Here is a 22,754-nt window from a genome sequence, read left to right as displayed (position 1 = left end):
TCAAAATAAATTTTTCTAAAATTGCGATTTCTTTAGAAATTATTAAAGATTTTGATAGATTTCATTAAACAAAAACGCTTTTAAAAACAATTTTCATGTTATCTGCTTCAGTTTTTGAGTTATTAACAAAATTACATTCTAACCTGCCACAAAACATTTCATTGAAGAATGACCATGAAATACAATTCGCTGTCGATATATTTACGGATATCTTACAAGATGCTGTCAAAGTGTCTACACCCCCAGTCACCTTGGGAGACTTCAAAAAATCGAAATGTCCTAGGAACATTGAGTCTCTTATTAAAGAAAAGAGAACACTCAGACGTCAATGGCAACAATCACGATCTCCAAACATAAAGGTTAAACTTAATCAGTGCCAAAGAAGACTTCGCATCGCTTTAAAGGATAATAAGGAATCTAATCTGAGAAATTATCTCAAAAACTTAGACCCTACTAAGAAAACAGAATATAGTCTCTGGAAAGCTGTTAAAAATATGCAGTGCCCTATTGCATATGAGTCACCTATACGCCTTCAGAATGGTCAATGGGCAAGAAATACGTCAGAAAAAATTGAAGCATTCGCCAATCACTTGGAGAATGTGTTTACTCAAAATGATACAGATTCTTCTATTAGTGCTAACATTATAAATAATGTGGTTCCACACCCAATAAAATTCCGGTTCTCTACCGTGAAGATGACAATCAAAGGTCTAAAGGCAGGAAAATCACCTGGTATAGATAAAATTACTACCACGATGATAAGTAACCTGCCCAATTCAGCACTGAGAATTATTTTGTTCATCTTTAACTCGATGCTACGTATTGGATACTTCCCTAACTCATGGAAAGTATCCGAGATTGTTATGATACCAAAACCGGGGAAAGATGTCACTCAAGTGACATCATACCGTCCCATTAGCCTGTTGTCTTTATTCTCAAAACTTTTTGAAAAGTTATTGCTTGAAAGCCTTTTAGTACACTTTAACGATAATTGCATTATTCCTGGCCATCAGTTTGGTTTCAGAAGAAAGCACAGCACTATCGAACAGGTACATCGAATAACAACTCTTATTCGAAAGGCCTTCGAGAGCAAGCAATATTGCTCTGCATTATTCATAGATATTTCTCAAGCTTTTGATAAAGTCTGGCACGATGGACTAATACACAAAATTATCACATTACTACCTGCGAATGTTCACAAACTGCTTAAAAATTACATATATGAAAGATCTTTTCAAATCAGATCTAAAGATGTGATCTCTTCACGTCGAAAAATATCTGCTGGAGTACCCCAGGGGAGTATTCTAGGTCCGCTCCTATATATTTTATATACTGCAGATATGCCAACGAGCGCACTGACTCACACATCTACATTTGCGGATGATACCGCTTTTGTAAGCATGCATGCAAACCCTTCAATAGCTTCTGAACAACTCCAGTTTCACATCGGCGAATTGGAAAAATGGCTGGACAAATGGAAAATAAAAGTCAATGCTACAAAATGTACTCACGTTACATTTACTTTAAGAAGGGAAAATTGTCCTCCCGTGCAGATAAACAATATAAAAATTCCTGAACAAAGCCATGTGAGATATCTTGGTATCCACCTTGATCGCCGCTTAACATGGACTCACCACATTGAAGCCAAGGTTACACAAATAAAATTAAAGTCAGCTCAATTGTACTGGCTAATTGGACCACGGTCTGCTCTAGACTTGGAGTACAAAGTGCTTTTGTACAAAACAGTTATAAAACCGATATGGCTATACGGCATTCAACTGTGGGGAACAGCCTCCTCATCAAATGTTGAAAAATTACAAAGAAAGCAGTCAGCACTGTTAAGGTCAATAACAGGTGCCCCGTGGTACATTCGCAATAGTAATATTCATAGGGATCTCAATGTCCCCATAATACGCGAGGAGATCAAACTCTCTTGTTTAACCTACCTGTCGAAACTAATGGATCACCCAAATCCCCTTGCCAGGGAGTTGCTGTCATTTGAGGGTCACAGACGACTGAGAAGAACGGAAACATTGGATTTTGCCAGATAATCAAATTATCGAGAACTTTTGTTGAAATTGCAGTGGCAATAACGACGTTAGTTATAGTTTAGGTTAAGATTTCAATACTTATTGTAAATTTCTATGTAAGAAAGATTCAATAAATAATAACTAAAATGAAAAAAAAAAAAAAAAAAAAAAAAAAAAAAAAAAACCTCAAAAATAATTTCTCTAAAATAAGAATTTTTTTTAAAATTTAAAAAGATTTGTTTAGTTAGTAACAAATTAACCTAAATGTATAAAATAGTTTTTCAAATTGTTAAGAAAATTTCTTTTTAAAATTCAATAATAATTTAATTATTTTATTTATTTGTTATAAATTTTATTCACTTTTTCTAAATGGTGTGATTTGTTGACCATTTCAAATTTTGCGTGTTAATGTCAATACTAGAAAAAAAAAACAAAATCTGTAAAGCTTGATTGGCGCCTCATAAAACCCTAGTCTTGCTCTTTATACTCCAGTTGTAAACACCCGTAGTTAAAGCAGAAACAAAATTTGTAACGCTTCATAAAATCCATCAAAAATATTAATAATTAAGATTGCGTGTTTAAAGTAGGCGAGATCACACAGGCAACAAAAAATTTTGATGTTTCCAAAAAAAAAAAAAAAAAAAAAAAATAGAATTAAAACGTACGCTTGACTACATCAATTGATAGATCGATTGATGGTTTGTTAAATGTAGAATTTTTTGTTTGACCACATTAATTTTCTATATATATAGGGGTGATCTATAAATTTGTAATAAAACCTAAAATGTCTAAAATTTGTTTTTGTATAGTTTGTTTTTTTGTAGTGAAGGTTATTAAACTAATAATTCAAATTTAAAAAATTCTTTTAAATTTTAGAAAAACACTTGTTCAAACTTTGGTTATCGATTCTTATAATCTATTTCTTATATTCTGTTTGTTTTCTATTTTTATAACTTAATGTTATGGTTGTTGTTGCTGTTGTTGTTTAAAAAACTTAATTTCAAATGTGATCTGAGGTTTTTGAGGGTTTTAATTTCAAAGCTTTCAAGTCACAAATCAATAATACTCTCTCTATATGTTTTGTTTTTGTGGATTTTTTTTTTATTATATTTTTTTTGGTGTATTTTAGAAATAAATTTGATAATGATTATTATTTTAAAATGATTATTGTCTATCAGTCAGGAAAACAAAATTTATTATTAAAATTTTTTTTGTCTATAATTGTCTACTATTTAAAACAACAATATTAAAAAATTATGAAATATTTTATTAATAATCAACCAAAAAACGAAACATATGTTATGCGCAAAAATTTGTTTTTGGTAGTTTAAAGTTAATAATAAATTCAATTAATTTAGTTATCAATTGGTTTTAAAACCTTCAACACTAAAGCTTAACAATTTCAAATTTAAATTTTTGTTTTAAATTAAGTAATTAGTAATAATATTAATGTTTAAATGGAGTCTATAATTTGGGTAAGTTTTTCTAACAATAACCAAAGCCTAACTTAAGGCAAAATTAAACAATTCTGTAGTTTTCTATTATAATTTCTTTGTTACAAAATTTTTTTTGTCTAAATCATTACATCTTTATATTTTGTTATAAGCAATGTCATCAAATAATTTAAATAATATTTACTATAGTAGTTTTGATGTTGTTGATGACTATCTACTTGTGACCAATAAAAAGTTGTTGTTATTATTATTGTTGTTGCTCCATTTGTTGATCATGTTGATAATCGTGAGATGATTATGTTATTTTCGTTTAATTTAAACTAAAAGAGAGAAAAAAAACAAAAAATTGAAATTGAAAATTGTGCTTGTTGTATTGTTTGAGTATTAAAACTGATAAATGATTTGAATTTTTGTAAATTGATTATTTCCTTATTAAAAGAAACAGCAACAAAAAACCAAACTAAAATAAAATTGAAGAGAAAATGATGATTAATTTAAACAAAAAAAAAAAAAAAAAAAAAAAAATTGAAACTAAATCGAACAAAAAAAGCCCTTAAAATTTAAACAAATCAAACAAAATGAATAATGAATAGGAATTTCCTTAAAATTTTGCATCAAATAAATATATTTTTATTAATAAAGAAACTTCTATAAAACATTTTTTCTATATCTCAAAGATTTTTGAAGTTATTAACAAAAATTCATTCTAACCTCAAAATTTATTTTTCTAAAAACATGATTTTCTTTAAAATTTTTCATAAATTTAATACATTTAAATAAATAATGAAACTTGTATAAAACATTTTCTTAATATCTTTAAGGTTTTTTGAGTTATTAACGAAAACGCATTCTAACCTCAAAATTAAATTTTCTAAAAATGGGATTTTCTTTAAAATTTTTCATCAAATTAATATATTTTTATAAATAAAGAAACTTGTATAAAACATTATTCAAATATCTTAAAGATTTTTCGAGTTATTAACAAAAATTTATTCTAACCTCAAAAAAATTATTTTCAAAAATCGAATTTTCTTGAAAATTGTTAAAGCTGATTTTAGATTTTAACATTTTATTTAAGATGTATAAAATATTTTCTTATTTTTTCGAAGATTTTCCAAGTTATTAGCAAAACTTCATTCTAACCTCAAATATGATTTTTCTAAAAATGAGATTTTCTTAGAAATTTTTATAAATTCAATAGTTTATAATAATGTAAACAATATGTATAAAATATTTTCTTATTTTTCACAAGATTTTCCAAGTTATTAATAAAATTTCATTCTAACCTCAAAAATATTTTTTGAAATTTAACGATTTTCTTAGAAATTTTGTTTAAATATTAAAGTGTTTATTTAATAAAATTAAATGTATAAAATATTTTCGCATTATTTGCCATATTTTATGAAATATTTATAATTTAAAGTTATTGTTTAATTTAAAAAAAAAAAATGTTAATGTTTTCAAATAAGTGTTGAAATATTTTACCCCCCACAAACAAAAAAATTATATAAAATCAAGTTATTTTTATATTAAAAGGTTTGTTTTTCAAGCACGTATGCAATTTTTAATTATTTTTACAAATATTAAACAAAATTATATAGTTAAACCATTAAATTTCAGACGTGAATCAATTGCTTAACACAATTTTTAAAGACAAAACTCATTAAATTTATAAAAAAAATCTAATTAAAATAAACCAATAATTTTCAATACTTTTTGCTTAATTTTCGTATAATTGTTAAGGCCAAATTTTATTTATTACTTGAGACATTAATATTTAATGGCCAAAATCGTAAGTTAATTGACAAACTTCTTCTAAAGAAAAAACCCCAACATCTGCCTTGTCTAATGTTTTTAAACGTGCCAAATGTATCAATAAATCTTTAATAAAAAAAATTTTGTGTTTTTTTTTTTTTGTTTATACGCAATAATTTCAAACGAAAACTATAATATGAAAAATTAGATTTTATGCTCTTAGACACATGTTAAGCATGTGTAAATAAACATAAACATTAAGAAAAAAACTAGACTTTTACTTACTTTTTCGCCATGATGGCGTGAAAATGTCGAAAATGTCTTCATCAATTTAAAACACTTAACAATTTTTTGATATTTTGGGAACTTCATTTTTTTAAAAATTACATATTTTTGTTGCTTATTGCTATTAGTAGGAGCAAGAATATTGTGACAATTTGTCATTTAAATATTTGCTACTGTCAATGACAAAAAGAACTGTATGTATGTATGTATAACCCTCTAATATGTAATAGTTTGAAAATTATTTAGCTGTAAATTTAAAAGATAGATACATATTCACATATACAAATGTATGTTTGTATGTAGCAAGAGATAGATGTATTTAAATATGTAGGCGTTTATGATATTTGAAAGTCAATTACAAGCTTGAACGGAAATTTAACATTTCAATTAGTAGCAATCGAAGCAAAAGTTAAAATGACATCTTCTCTCTATATACTTGAGCAACAGCAGCAGCATCAGCTATCATTTATCTCATCGTCTTTACTTGTCTCTGATTGCTGTTGCTGCTGTACGAAAGACATCATTTTAATTTATGGATAATTTATACAATTTTGTAAATAAAATTTTCACAAAATATAGAAGAAACACAAAAATCAATTTCATAGAAATTGAATTCTTAATATTTTTAATTGATTTGTGTAGGTTGGGCCACATAAAGTTATAGAAGAAAAAATCAGCACTTTTAGAAAAGAATTCTAATTAAAAATGACAGTAATCTAAATGATGGATGATAAGTTTTTTTTTTTATTTATAATGAATGTTTTACATTCGAAGATTAAATAAAATAATTTAAAAAAAATTGTGTAAAAAAATTTAGAAAATATAAGAAAATATTGTAATATATATAAGAAAATATTTTATACATCTTAAATAAAATGTTAAAATCTATTACATACTTTAAGAATTTTCAAGAAAAGACGATTTTTGAAAATAAATTTTTTGAGGTTAAAATGAAGTTTTGATAATAACTTGGAAAATTTTGTGAAAAACAAGAAAATATTTTATACATGTTGTTGAATTTATAAAAAACTATTGAATTTGTGAAAAATTTTCATGAAAATCGCAATTTTGGAAAAATATTTTTTGAGGTTAGAATGAAGTTTTGTTAATAACTCAAAAATTATTGCAAAAAATAAGAAAATATTTTATACATGTTGTTTAATTTATGAAAAACTATTAAATTTGTTAAAAATTTCCAAGAAAATCGCTTTATTTAAAAAATATTTTTTGAGGTTAGGAAGAATTTTTGTTAATAACTCGAAAACTATTTAAGATATTGAAAAACTAATTTAAACAAGTTGTTTTATGTATTAAAATGACACGGATAGGCTAAAAATTTTAAAGAAAATCTAAGTTTAGGAAAAATCAATTTTGAGGTTAGAATGAAAATTTTTTGTTTTTTATAGTTTTTAGCTTAAGAAACCATTTGTTTTATTAGCTTAATGATTTTTATTTATTAAAACGTAACTTTGTATATGTTAAATTTGATTGAAACACATGTGTGTAAATATTTGAAGTTTGAAAAAGTAAATTGTGTCAATCTAATGTGTAGAACACATGCAAAATCATACTTAATATGAAATTTACCATAACAAACGACACACACACAAATCAATAACTAAACTTTGGCAATAAATTAAATTGAAAATGAAGATAGAAATGTTAGGCAGGATTAAACATAAACACAAATTGATTTTAACATGCAAAATCATCATGATAGACAAAAAAAAAAATAAAAAGAACATAATTTCTAATTGAAAGAACAATTGCTCATTTCATTTCGTATATGTATATATGAAGATAATGATGATTTCTAGCTGAATAAATTTGAAAAGCAGAATTTTTTTTTTTTTGGTTTCTTAAAGGAAAGCAGACTAAAATGTCAACTTTTTGCTTGAAGTTGTAATGTCTATAGAGTAATTAATTGGTGGTTATACTTATTTTATATTTTATAGAAAAAAGTAAGTAAGTTAAAGGAAAAGTTGTCATTGAAATTAACTAATGTCTGGTGGTCTTTTTTTTCTGCTACAAATGCTAAGGGTAAATTTTTATAGGCAACAACACAAATTTAGAGTACTAAGAGCAAAAGATGTGGTTAAACAGAAAGAAAAAACTCGAAAAAAATCCAGCTTATTTAATTACGGTTGCGGACTATTAAATACTACCATCATTTCCGTTTCAATGTTATATTTCTAGCATGAAATACTCTGCAACAACAACAAAATAACCAAGTCAAACTGAAGATTGTAGGAAAAAATATATAAAAAAAATCCACGAGTGTATTTGATGATTTTGAAGATTAAATGCACAATATAATTTTATGTATTAAAACAGTAGTAATGAGTAAGTGGTAGTAGTAGTAGTAAAGATTTTTAATTATAAATCGATTTTAATTAACTTAGCTTTAAGCTAATTTTTTTATATTAAATTCAAATTGCTTATATACCTTTGTATATAGAGGATTTTTTTTTGACTTGTTTCTTTAGTTTTTTTATATAGAAAATGTAATAAATTTTATTAAAATTTACGAGTTTTTATGTTGGCAGCTATATTAAAGCCCAAAAAAATGCCATAAAATTTATCTTTAAAGATTTAACAAATTATAGAGGTTAATTTTGTTGTTGTTTTTGTTCAAAATCTATATAAATAAATATTTTATTAAAAAAATTTCTTTTGTTTCAAAACAACAAAAAAAAAAATATTGTTTTGTTTATTATAAAACTCATAAAAAATAATTTATTTCTTATACTAAACAAAACCACATCGATTGCTTTTTTTTTCTATAAAAAAAAATCAACAAAAATCCAAAAAGTGAGGGAGGCATAAAAGAGTGTGTTCTCTGAGGTATGGAAAAAATTTCATAAAACTATTTCAACAAATCATAATAGTATTTAGAAAAATGATTTATCTACACTAATTTAAACAAAAAAATGTTAAACTGTCATAAAACATTCAAGAAAAGTTGTTAAGTTAATTTAAATACTCAGAAAAGAAAAGGAAAATCATATGTACATATATGTTGAAGCAACAATGTTGAGGAAACATTTTTATTTTTTGTGAAATATTAAAATAGAATAAAAAGTAATAAAAAACAAATTATTAATTAAAATAAAATAAACATAAACATAAAAAAACGTGTAACAAATGAGACGTAAAAAATGGACTAGCAACATGTTGCTGAAAATAGTTCTAATAAATAATAATATTTATTTAATATTTAAAATTCTAAAGAAATATTTTGGTTTTACTTGAAAATACATACATCTCAATAAACAATACAACTTTTTTTTTAGATTTTTCGAGTTATTAAACAAAATGCATTCTAACCTTAAAAAAATATTTTTCCAAAAACAGAATTTTCTTGGAGATTTTCTTAAAAATCGAGAGTTTTTAACAAACTAAACAACATGCATAAATTATTTTTGCAATATCTTAAAGAGTTTTTGAGTTATTAACAAAAATTCGACCTAGCCTCAAAATAAATTTTTCCAAAATAGAGATTTTCCAGAAAAATTTTTACAAATATAATAGTTTTTCATAAATTAAACAATATGTATAAAATATTTTCTTAATTTTTGCAATAATTTTTGAGTTATTAACAAAAATGTTTTCTAACCTTAAAAAATATTTTTTCAAAAACAGGTTTTTCTAAGAAATTTTCAATGAATTCGATAGCTTTTCATAAATTAAACAACATGTATAAAATATTTTCCTAATTTTGGCAATATTTCTCAAGTTATTAACAAAAATTCGACCTAACCTCAAAATTAATTTTTCTTAAAATGGGATTTTCTCACAAATTTTCAATGAATTCGATAGCTTTTCACAAATCAAACAACTTGTATAAAATAATTTCTTAATTTTTGCAATATTTCTCAAGTTATTAATAAAAATTCGAACTAACCTGAAAATTTTTTTTTCTAAAAATGGAAATTTCTTGAAAATTTTGTACTTATATAATAGATTTTATTAATTTCTAACAAATGTATAAAATATTTTCTTAGTTTTTGGTAGATTTTTCAAGATATTAACAAAAATGCATACTAACCTTAAATTTTTTTTATTAAAAAGCAAGATTTTCTAGGAAATTTTTAGGTTGTATATTGTTTTTTATTAAAATATAAAATATTTTGTTATTTTTTTAGAAAATTTTTGTAAAAATTAAAATTTAATTTTTAATATTTTAATAATATATAATTTTTTAATTTTTATTATTTATTTTTTTTATGAAATTGTCATTGCCTGCCGTGAGTGTTTATTATTTTTAAATTATTTGTGTAGATTTTTTTTTAAAGATCTTTGTTTTTTTGTTGTTTTTGGTATAGAAATAAATAAAAGAAGTAACAAATAATAATAACAAGATATTTTTACACTATTATACACCATGTATTTGTTATATTGTTTTGTTTTGTTTGTGTGTGTATAGGTATGTACAAGTTAACAAGTAGACCCTGGAGGTATTAAAGCTGCAATGCCATTTTTCTAGCTAAATGTACTTATGTACTATATATACTTTGCATACACTTCAATACAGAGTCTAAGGCAAACAAACAATAGCTTGACGATACCTTCCAAGTCCCTTTAGAGGATGACAGACTGACTAACCTCCCCATCAGCTAGAGCTAGAGATATGAAGGAGATACCTGTGTAGATGACAATTGTCTATCAAACAAGAAAGACAACAAATAAATAATATAACAAAATTTTATTTTTTTTTTGTTCCTCCTTTTAGCTGCTGCTGCAGCAAAAAAATATGGAATTTTTAGAGACAAATATGCAACAGCAACAAAACAAAAATTGTTATGCTCTCTTTAGTTTTTTTTTAGGATTTTCTATAAAAAATTTACAATGTATACAATGTTTACTTATTATTTTATATATTTTTTTATAAATTTTTTTCTGCACGTTTTTTTGAAAGCTTATAACAAGCATATAATTCCTTAGAGTATTTAGTTATGTTAAAAATGTAAAGTAAACTTAAGCAAACCTACATGCAAAAGGTTTTCCTTTAAAAATTTAAATATTTTGAAAATTTTTAAAGAAAAATTTGAAACTAAAGTAATTTATTGAAATTTTTTTTTAAACTGTAAACCTTTTTTTGGTAATACTTTAATTGCCAGCAGACATATCCTTTCGTTTTTTTTTATTTGTATATTGTTAATCAATTTTATTATGGACTCAACGTCAAAAGCACATCTTGGGCAAATATATACATATTTCATATTTTCTAATTCGTTAAACTTTTAACAAACCAAACTTACTCCTTTACTCATCAATTCCATTTTTTTTTCTGAACAAAAATATATTTTATTTTAGCTTTCAAAAAATATATACATATATATCTTTGACATTCATTTATATTTGTTTATAGAAATAAAAATTGGCTTACTACTACTTAACTCATCATCTTTATAACCAAGCAAAGTCCTTTTATGTTTTTTAATCCTTTTTTTGGGAATTTTTTTGTTGGTTGGTTTTACAACTCATATTTATACAGTCAATATTATAACATTGATATGATATCGCGCGTATGTTGCTAGCTAGCTACTTCTACCAGCAACTACAACAACTCACAAGACAAGAAGACCTTTTACTTTTTTTCGTAAAATCATAATCAAAAAATGGTTGTGAAAATCATAGTCTAGACAATAATTTATGAGTAAGGATATGATGAGCAGCAGCAGCAGCAGGAACATCAGCATTTGGTCCATAATAAATAATAATTTTTAGTTAGAATGTGTTTGGTTACTTTTGTATTTCGACAATAAGTGTAACACATCACAATTGTCCTTTTTTTCTCTCTCTAAAAACTCCTGCCTCAGATGAAGAAAACAAAGCCAAAGTAAAGCTAAACTTTATTAAGGGTATTCTATATATTATTTACTTTTATCATATCCATAAATTTTATGAAAATTTCCCTTAAATTACACCATATTAACTTTAGCAACATTGTTGTGCAACAAAGTTGCTTAACAGAAATTCTCAAATTAAGAAAACTAACCCAAAATAAAGCTAAACTTTTCTATAAATCATTTACTTTTATGATATACTCAAATTTTATGAAAATTTCCCTTAAATTTCGTCATGTTAAGTTAAGCAACATTGTTGTGCAACAAAATTGCTTAACAAAAATTTTAAATTTTATCAACAACTATTAAGTTTTATAATAATTACCGGCAATATCTTTATAAAAAGCTATTTTGTTTAAAATTTCTAAATGTTGCTAAGAAATGTTTAGCAACATTTTAGTTAAACTTAATATTTTATCAAGAAAATTTTATTTTTTAACTCTTTTAAACATAATTAAACTAAATTTTTTTAAATTTTATAAAAATTTCTTAAAAAACTGTCCAGATCATTGTAAGCAACATTGTTGAGCAACAAAATTGCTAAGAAAATTTTTGGAACTTTTGACAAAAATTCAAGATTTTTATTTAAAATTAAAGAAAAATTAAATAAAAAACCAAATAAGTAAATTTTAACAAATGTTGCTAAACAATTTTGCTCAACAACATGGTTTTGCAACAAAGTTGCTTAACAAAAATTTGGTATTTTTTAATAAAAATGTTTAATGTTAATAAAATTTACTTTAATTACATAGAAAAAAAATAAATTTTAGTTAATTTTACTAAATGTTGCTTAACAATGTTGTGCAACATTTTAGCTCAACTTGGTGTTTTAGCAGAAAAATCTAAATTTTAAGTTAGTTTCTTATACTTTGAAACATTTTAAGTTAATTTATAGAAAATTTTGTTTAGTACGTCACAATATTATATGGAGCAACAAAAGTTGCCAAACAATGTTGCTATACTAGGTATCACAACAATGTTGCTAAAACTTAAAGAGAAGAATAACTAAAGTTTTGTTAAGTTTTTATCTTCTTTAGGAAACATTTTAAAGTTTTGTTTGAAAAAAAAAGTTGCCTCTACATGTTGCTAAAGCAAAAATCAAGATTTAGATTTATTTCTGTTTCTTGACTTGGTTGCCCTTAATATTTTATTTCATATTTTGTAAATTGTTTAGTTAGATATTTCTATTTTTTCTTGTAAGCTTAAGGTATGAGTTTTTCCTCCCAAAATAAAATCCAAAAAAATATAATTCATAAATTTTTATAACTCATTGAGACCCTGCTTGATATGTGTACCCCATATACCCCCCCAAAAAAAGTATAAATTCGTTGTACTATCTAATGGCTTATCCTTCCTTCCTTTGTGTCTTTTCTGTAGAAAAAAATAACCAAACAATTTCAATGATTATTCTTTTGTTTTTTTTTTTACACTAAAAAAACCCCAAATAAAAATATTCAAATTCAAACAAATAAATTAAAAAGTATATGTATAAATATGACCTGTTCCTTGCCTTAATAATACTACAACAACTACAGCAACAAAAAACCCCTTCAAATATTATTGTTGTTTTGTAATCCTTGACTTTTACGTTAAGCTGTGCTAAAAAACTCTTCCACTGTTTGGGAAAAAAGCAAGACATGTAAGTGGTTTTCCTTGCTGCATATGTAAATTATTATTAGTTTTTTTTGTTGTTTGTATTAGTTAAGGGGTAGGAGTAGGGTGTTACCTAGATTTCAAGTAGTTTGTTTGCAAAATACACGATTTTTCAATATGTCTAACATTAAGACATTAACAAAGATGATTATCGTGCTAGAAAAGAGCATTTTTATGTCTGTGGCTGCTGCTGTTGATGATGCAGTCAGTGTCTTTCTTTCCTTGCTTTTTTTTGGCTGAAAACAATGATATACCGGTTATCTTAGTGACTGACAGTTAATGTAGCATAAATATTATAAAATGTTGTTGTTGTTGTTTGTGTTAGGAATTGAAGATAATGAAACCACAAAAAATCATTAAGTGTTATTTATGAGAATTTATTTTTTCCATAAGAAAAATTGTTGTTTTAGTTGAACACAAATCATATTTTTCTAAAACAAAAAAAATTGAAAAATATCTAAAGGAATGCATATTATCAGCCTTAAACTATACTTTGTTTTTTGTTTAAGTTGTAAAGCCTTAAGTTAGGCAGTGTTTATGGCTTTATTTAAAGTTATTTAGCAGTCTAATCTATAAACAAACTTTAAGTTAAAGCCTTAAGTTAGACTTTGTTTTTGTTTAGTTTGGCAAGCCTTAAGTTAGGCTATAGATTTTGTTTTATTTAAAGCTACTTTGTATTAGCAAGTGAGTTTTTATCTTTTTTCTGCCTTAATTAACTTTAAGTTTAAGCCTTAAGTTAGACTTTGTTTTTGTTTAGGTTTGCACGCCTTAAGTTAGGCTATAGATTTTGTTTTATTTAAAGCTACTTTGTTTTAGGGTATAAGATTTTACTTTTTTTCTGCCTTAATTATTGATTTATTTAAAAAATAGCTTTTATCTTTTTTTTAAAACTCTGCTCTTTCCCTTAATTTCCCTTTTTTGGGGGGAAATTTTTATCATTTAAATGACATTCATATTAAAAATATAAAAATACCTTTTTTTGTCTCTAAAAAATGTCCTTTTTTTGTTAATAACTCATATGTGAAAGGCCCTCTAAACCCTTTTAATAATAATACAAAAAAAAAACTTGGACATTGGCATTTGAATGATGGTCACTTTATGTTCAAAAAACCAAAACCCACAAAAAAAATCACAAAAACAAAACAAGGGATATTTCATAATTTACACAAAATTCATGAAACAAAAAGTAAATATGAATACAAAGAAGAGCTCTTAAAAATCGAACTCATGTTAGACAAATAAAATATATATACAATATATACGATTTAAAAATCATCATAATAATAAAAAAAACAACCCTCATATGATAAGAAGCTGTACAAGGTCTCAGACAATAATATAAAATAATAATATCTACTCTACATATAAAACCGATTTGTAATTAACAAAATTGCCAAGCAGCCACTCAAACTCATCATCAACATAAATAATCAACAAAAAAACAAACGATTGTTAACACACTTTACAGCAACCACACACACACACACACTCTCTCTCTTACACACACACTAACATCTAAGACAGTTACTTTTAATAACTCTACTCACACATATCTTTCCTTTCAACTCCACTGTTTTATTTTTCTCTATATTATTGACTTAAAATCTATAGCATACTTTTAGCCTGCTATAAATATGACTTTGACGTTGTTTTGTATAGAAATTAAAATTCAGTCGTGCAGAAAAATTTTAAAAATATTACCACTACATAAATATTGAAATTTAAATACACAAATGTCTTTTGTATTTCCTTAACTCACATGTTCAGCTAATACTTTTTTGCCTTTTAAAAACAATAAAGGGTTAAAATTTTGTTTTTTTTTCTGTTCAAAAGGATTTTGTTTTGGCTGCTTTTGCCAGGACATGTTAGAGACAAATATGTAAGAGTAGAAGTGACAAATATCATTGATTTCTAATGATTTCAACAGTGTTTAAGTATTATTTTACTTTTTTACTGCCTATGTATAGGCTTTAGTTTTTCTAACCCTTTGTTTGTTAAAGCTTATTAAGTAAAGCATACTTTTAAGGGGGTTTATTTTTTTGTTATTAATTAAATTTCTATACAAAAATTATTATTTACATAAAGTACAGTTGTCTTTCAAAAAAAATGAAAAATTAAAAAAAAAATTCTTTACAAAAATATAAAAACTTAAAAGTTTAACTTTAAACTTATAAACATTTCTCTCCTCTACCCTTTCCCAATAAAAAAACTAATTTATCAATTTTATTACAAAATTGTCTACACACAATTTCATCTATTCTTTGCTTACCTTATGACTTGATTACTTTAGAACATTGAGAAAATATTAAAAACTTTCTGGTTTTCCCTACCAACAATGCCACAACTTTTCTAGCTCTAAGAAAATTTTAAATGATACAGTTGGATCTACAGAATTTTCATTAATAATTGGCAGTTTGTAACCATTTGAAAATGTTTTATTTTATTAAGGCATTGAAACGAAAGGGGAGGGAGGGGTGGTGTAAGAGTGTCTTAATACCAAGATCCTTTAATACAACTTTTATAGCAACAAAAAAAATGAAATAAAATAATACAAAAATAAATTAATAAACAACAAAAGTCATTGATTATTTTGTATACATATTTTGCATAATAAAATCCATAGCATATTTTAAGGGGAGTGTTGACGACAGCTGAAGTTTGATGTTTTTGCTTAAAGTTATTTTTTTCCTTCAGAGTTTGAAATTTGTTAGAATTTTGAGTTTGAGTTATTAAGATGATAGACAACATTGTCTATAACTAATTAGTTTTGTTGTTTGTTTGTTAAATTCTATAAAAAAGGGGTGGTTTGTGTCTTTCTTATAAAAGATTTCCAAAAAAAAAAAATAAATTTTATTTGATTAATTATGAAATCTGGTAAAAAAAAAACAAAAACACCCTTTTATATTCAATACTTTTAAACAAGGTAAAAGTTACATACACATACACTCTTACATACATGCATACATATGTATGTATGTATGTATCCAACACATGTGTAGACTCATATGCTAATTTTGTTGATTTCTGTATAACATTAAAGTTTATGCCTTTTACAAAAACTTTGTTAATTTATCTATGTCTCTTGTCTATACTATGTTAATTTTTATTATTATTATTATTTATAAATTATTGTTTGTTTTTAGGTTTATGTATATGAACATGAGTTTTTTATAGGTTTTTAATTCTAATAATTGCATTTTATTGCGTTGGCAACATTTTATTGTTTATTGGCAATAATCATATTAGTAAAGTAAAGAAAAGTCCGGGGAGGAAAGGGACAGGGGGGTTAAAACCCACTTATTAACTAACATGTGTGTCTTTGTAAATAGTTTACCGCCTAAAAATTACCATAAAACAAAAATTTATTGTCATTGATTTAAATGTATATGACAACTTTATAAACACACATGTGTTTATGGGGAAAAAAGAGTTATACTGGTTACAAACACGCAAATTGTGAAACTGCTATAAAAAAAGCCTAAAACTAGGCAATTATTTTTAGCTAACTACTTGAAAAACTATTACTAGTTTCAAAAAAAAAACTTGAAAAAGCTTTAAATATAACTTTAAATTGTCTTAAAACTATCACTTAAGCAAAAAGTACCCCAAAAAGAGTACTAAATTTGTTTCTCTAAAAATTTAAATTTTTTACTAAAAATCATTAAATTATAAAGTTTTTAACAAATTTTGAACATTTTTAACAAAATTTCAAAAAGTAACAAAAAGTACTTAAAAGTACCTAAAAAGTACTTTTTATTTTTTTTTAAATTTTTTGCAAAATTTTTGTTAATTTTGATTAAAAATCATTAATATAAACAATTTAAAACTTTTTAGCTAAATTTAAAAAAGTACCAAAAAAGTACTTTTTTGAAAATTTCACTACTATTTAAAAAAAATATTTTTTTCTTTCATATTGTAAAATTTTTAATAAATATCTTAATGATATTATTAAGTTTTTTATAAATTTTGAATTTTTTTAACAAAATTTTAAAGTAATAAAAAGTACCAAAAGGTACCTAAAAAGTACTTTTTATATTTTTATAATTTTTGTTAAAATTTTTATTAATTTTGCTTAAAAATCATTAGTATAAACCATTTAAAGCTTTTTAGTTAAATTTGAAAAAAGTACCAAAAAAGTACTTTTTTCAAAAAATTCACTACTTTTTAAAAAAAATTTAATTTTTTTAATAAATTAATTAAATTTGAATAAAAATCAACAAAATTAACAATTTATAGTTTTTTACTAAAATTTAAAAAAGTACCAACAAAAAGTACTTTTATGGAAAGTTAACAAAAAAGTACTTTTTTGGAAAATTTTTTAATTCTTAAGAAATTTCTCTATTTTAAACTAAAATTTTTACAAAATACACTTTTAAAATAAATTTTTATTGTGTAAATTAATTTTTTTTAACAAAAAACCCTTAAGTATGCTGTACTTTTATTAAAAACCAAATATAGATTTTAAAATTTTAAAACCTAATTGATTGTTATGTTATTATTTAACAAAAAACTCCCCTCCTCCTTTGTCTGCTACAGCGAAAGAAAGAAAACCTTCTTAATGAATATTAATAAAAAGTAAAGAAATTGTATAACATACTTTAAGGCTTATTTTGCCTATAAAATAAAATTTTTCAAGGTATATATCATAAAAATACCAACAAAAAACAACAACAACTACTACCATTAAACAACCAACAGTTTGTGGTGTATAACAAAAACTTGTAAAGCAACGTTTAAATTCTATAGCATACATTTAGGCTCGTCAATAAATTTCTTTTTGTTTGAACAAACTTCTTTTTAACAATATTTTTTCTTATATGGATATATATAAAAAAACATAAAATTTTTTAATAAAATTAACATAAGGGTAAAAATCACAGCTCATATGTGTGTTGTTGTTTTTTTATGACAATTTTAAAGGGGGGTTTGTTGTTGTAAGCAAAGGTATCAAGTTAACATTAGGTAGATAGATAGGAAAAGAAAAGAGTATGTGTTGCAAGATTTTCAAGACGTGGAAGTTTTTAAACAATTTTCTTGTTATATAGTTGTTGTTGTGTTGTTGAAAATATGATAATTGGCTAAATTTGACAAGGGAAATTTCAATAATTTCTTTTCGAGAGAAGTTATATGAAAGACAAAGTTTATTTTTTTTTTTGCAGGATGTTTTTTATTGTTTTATTTTTTTTATTAATAATTAAGAAAATTTTTTTTATTTAATAATAATTTTCTTTAATTTCTTTTGTTTTTTTTTTCTTCTGCAGATTAAAGCCTTATTCGAAGAAGTTAAACGTTTAAGAAACGTAGAACAAACACACTTAATACAAATCCATCGATTAGAAGAACATTTGGAAGCCAAACGCCAGCATATAATACGTTTAGAATCCAAATTGGATAAACAGCAAATAAATGAAGCTTTACAACAAAACCAACTAGAGCAGCAGCAGAAGCCAGCCGAGTCTGAGGACAAAGACTGTGAAATGTTAGAGATTAAGGAAACAACTAAGGCTCAAGATATTGTTAATATTGAAAACATTGACGAGCCAGTGGAGAATGACGATGATGATGATGATTGCGAAGAAATTGTTAAAGATAGAAACTGTGATTTAATAAAGGAAAAAGAAAATAATGATGAAGTAGAAGAGGAGGAGGAAGAGGATTCATCTGAAGTTAGAGCAGATAATAATCAAAATTCTTTAGATATGGAAGAGTGTACAAATACTAAAGATTCTGTTAAAGATATACAAATCAAAAAGGAAACACAGTAAGTAAAAAGTAGAGTATAAAACAAAAAATTTAATTTTAAAAAATAAAAAAAAAAAAAATTGAAAAATTTCAAATTTTTTCATAAAAAATTTTAAAAAATTTCAAAATTTTTTTTAAATTTAATAAAAATTCTAGAACTAAAACTGAACTAGAACTGAACTAGTACTAAAATAGAACTGAACTAGAACTGAACTAGAACTGAACTAGAACTGAACTAGAACTGAACTAGAACTGAATAGAACTGAACTAGAACTGAACTAGAACTGAACTAGAACTGAACTAGAACTGAACTAGAACTGAACTAGAACTGAACTAGAACTGAACTAGAACTGACTAGAACTGAACTAGAACTGAACTAGAACTGAACTAAACTAGAACTGAACTAGAACTGAACTAGAACTGAACTAGAACTGAACTAGAACTGAACTAGAACTGAACTAGAACTGAACTAGAACTGAACTAGAACTGAACTAGAACTGAACTAGAACTGAACTAGAACTGAACTAGAACTGAACTAGAACTGAACTAACTGAACTAGAACTGAACTGAACTAGAACTGAACTAGAACTGAACTAGAACTAGAACTGAACTAGAACTGAACTAGAACTGAACTAGAACTGAACTAGAACTGAACTAGAACTGAACTAGAACTGAACTAGAACTGAACTAGAACTGAACTAGAACTGAACTAGAACTGAACTAGAACTGAACTAGAACTGAACTAGAACTGAACTAGAACTGAACTAGAACTGAACTAGAACTGAACTAGAACTGAACTACAACTGAACTAGAATTGAACTAGTACTGAACTAGAACTGAACTAGAACTAAACTAGAACTGAACTAGAAATTTTTTATTTTAAATTTTAAAAAATTTAAAATTTCAATATTTTTAAATTTTTGTTTTTATTTTATTTATAAAAAAAATTTTTCTAATAATTTTTTTTTCTTAAAAATTTTGCTTTATTTCCTTTTTAGATCACCCTTATCTTTAGACTCGATTAGCCAACAAAATGCCATTGCTGCTGCCGCCGCCGCAGCAGCAGCCTGCAATAATGATCCCAATAAATTCCAAGAATTATTAATGGAAAGAACCAAAGCTTTGGTAGCTGCTGAGGCATTAAAGAATAACGAAGGTAATTGCTTTTCTTATTATTAGTATTTATAAAACAACTTTAAACACTGAAAGAAAAAACCTTATAATTTTTCTTAAATTAAACTTCTTTTTTTCCTTAAAAAAACATTTTATTATTTAATTTCAATATTTACCTAATTGACAAACAAAGAAATTTATTCAGTTTTTTTTTTAACTTAAACAAATGAATTGGAAAAAATTTTATATATTTATGGCTGTGTTGTTGTTGTTGTTGATGTGTTTATTGGTGTGGTTTTTTACAAAAGAATTATGGACATTTTTATACCATAAAAAGCATTCTATATTTAACAAAAAAAGGCAAAACTGTGGGCGGCTTTATGTACTTTTTTTACATTTCAAATAGGCGCCAAGTTTTATGGCTGTCTTTTTCTTAACAAAATAAATATTATTATAAAGATAATGAAAATGTTATCTATTAAATACCACTAGCAAAAACCAACAAGTTTGCTAAGCATGTTAAAACAGTTTTATTAAGTTCTTACAAATTGGCGTTTTGCTCTTACACTTTTTTTTAAGTTTTCTTGCCATTCAAATCAAACAATCTCACTCTCTCTTTTACTCACTTTACTCTCTCATCTCAACAAAAATAAAATATTTAAAAAAAAATTTCAAAAAATCCCTAAAAACACACTAAGGTTTTTTTATAACTTTTGTATAATTCTTCTTGTATTTCAAAAAAATCAAAAAAAAATATATATATAAAACAGTAAGCTTAACAAATACTGAAGAGCCAGAGCCTCAAAGTTTAGATTCTAAACTACAAACTGATAAAAAGACTCAAGCTCTAGAACATAACAATGAAGAGCTAACTACAGACAGCTCCTCAAAAGTGCCAAAAATTGAAATACTCGATGATGATGATGATGAAGAGGAAGTGGTAGAAGAGTGTAATTCTCAAATAAAACAATCCGAACAAACTTCAGAGGCCCATGTAATTAAGCCACTTGAAGAACATGATCAAGAAGAACCAGTAGAAGGAGAAGAAGAAACTGAAAATGATATCGAAGAAGTTTCTTCTTCGTTTAAACAGAATGTGGAACGTTTTGGCACTTTATTGGGTGAGGAATTGGTGAATACTTATTGGCGTCGGGGTTTTGATAACAGCAAAGCCTTGTATAACAATAATTATCAGCAACATTTGCAACAGCAGCAGCAACAACAACAACGTTCTCTGCAGCAGCAGCATCATCATCAACACCAACAACAACAGCAATTGCTTATGCAACATCAGCCCCTACAACACCAACATCATCATCAACTGCATCATCAACCTCACTCCTCCACACAAACGCATTTATCAACACCACAGTCTCAGCCACCCTGTGGTCCCTCCTCCACCACTTTGCTTAGTCAATTAGTTAATTCTACTTTTTCTACTCCCAACTCTAATACTTCTACAACTCAATCCTCTTTACGTTCTGCAGATGGTTTTTCACATTCTCAAGCTGCCGCCGTCGCTGCTTCACACCATCATCATTTACAGCCCCACCATCATCATCACCACCACCTGCACCATCAATTGCCCGGCCATTTAACGTCGGAACATGATAAGTCTGCTCTTAATCATCATGACTCCTCGGCCTCCAGTGCCAGCACCCCCAATTTGCAGGAACAACGCCAGAACTCAGAAGATCATCATAGTTTATCTTTGAATGGCTCACTTAAGAATCTGGAGGATAATAACAATAGTTTATGTGCCACACCCACGGGTCATCATATGGGCGCTGGTCATGCCTCACATTTGCCTCATGGCTTTTTGCCTGGTTTACCATTCCAATTTCAAGAACGTGGCCACTTCCGTTTTGCCGATGATTTACAATTGCCCCCCGGCACTTCTATGGCCGGTCGTTTGGGTGAGTCTTTGATCCCCAAGGGTGATCCCATGGAGGCTAAACTACAGGAAATGTTACGTTACAATATGGACAAATATGCCAATCAGGCTTTGGATACCTTGCATATCTCTAGGCGTGTACGTGAATTGCTGTCGGTGCACAATATTGGTCAACGTATATTTGCCAAATATATATTGGGTCTATCGCAGGGCACTGTTTCGGAATTGCTGTCGAAACCCAAACCTTGGGATAAATTGACCGAGAAGGGTCGTGACAGTTATCGCAAAATGCATGCCTGGTCTTGTGATGATAATGCAGTGATGCTGCTCAAATCTTTAATACCCAAAAAAGGTAAGTTTTTTTTCTAGAGTTTAATTTTTTTTAAATAGTTTAGACTGTAATCCACACAAAATTTTGAATAAAGTGAGGTTATGTAGGATCAGCTTTAAAAATTTTACAAAATTTTAGCCTATGTTAAGGCTTAAGATGACTTTAAAGCAAATTCATTAATACTTCGAGGGAGTTTAGTAATGACAACAATTAAAGCCTATTTTAAGGAGTAAGCTTATAGAAAAAGTACTTTTTGAAAATTTCTAACAAAATCCAGAAAATTTTCCTTTTTTCTTAAAAAGTACTTAATAAAAATCTAATTTTTTTACTTAAATAGTAAAATTTCTAGTTAGTAACATTATTAGTTCTACTTTTAGCTTTTTTTTATTAAAATTTTACAAAAGTATTACAAAAAGTACTTTTTTGAAATTTTTACTACTTTTTAATAATTTTATTAAAAATAAAACAAATTTTGTAATATTTGGTTTTTTAAAGAAATTTTATTTATAGTTTCATACAAAATTTTGGAAATTATAGGAAATTTCCCCTTATTTACAAAAAGTACTATTTTTCGTATGCTAATTTTACATAATTTGCATTAAAAATCATTAAAATAAAGAAAATTTTGCATTTTAACATAATTAAAAA

The 22,754-nt window shown here is 25.8% G+C and overlaps 1 protein-coding gene across 2 annotated transcripts in view; it reads left to right on the top strand.

Moving 5' to 3' along the window:
• LOC119609142 (homeobox protein cut) overlaps window positions 1-22,754 on the top strand; it is a 99,523-nt gene that overhangs the window by 60,666 nt on the left and 16,103 nt on the right. The window contains exons 3-5 of one of the 2 annotated variants that reach the window (XM_037963854.1): window positions 18,288-18,787; window positions 19,767-19,924; window positions 21,369-22,127. In XM_037963854.1, the coding sequence (XP_037819782.1) occupies window positions 18,288-18,787; window positions 19,767-19,924; window positions 21,369-22,127 (1,417 nt within the window). Of the gene's footprint in view, window positions 1-18,287; window positions 18,788-19,766; window positions 19,925-20,651; window positions 22,128-22,754 lie in introns of both variants that reach the window. The other variant, XM_037963853.1, reaches the window with a different exon arrangement.

The sequence above is a fragment of the Lucilia sericata genome, unplaced genomic scaffold (genome assembly GCF_015586225.1).
Source record: "Lucilia sericata isolate MDLA Ls3-8-SP2 unplaced genomic scaffold, ASM1558622v1 Contig000938F_arrow, whole genome shotgun sequence".
Lineage (NCBI taxonomy): Eukaryota > Metazoa > Arthropoda > Insecta > Diptera > Calliphoridae > Lucilia > Lucilia sericata.
Note: the sequence above shows the minus strand (reverse complement) of the source record. Positions and strands in the feature narration are given on the sequence as shown.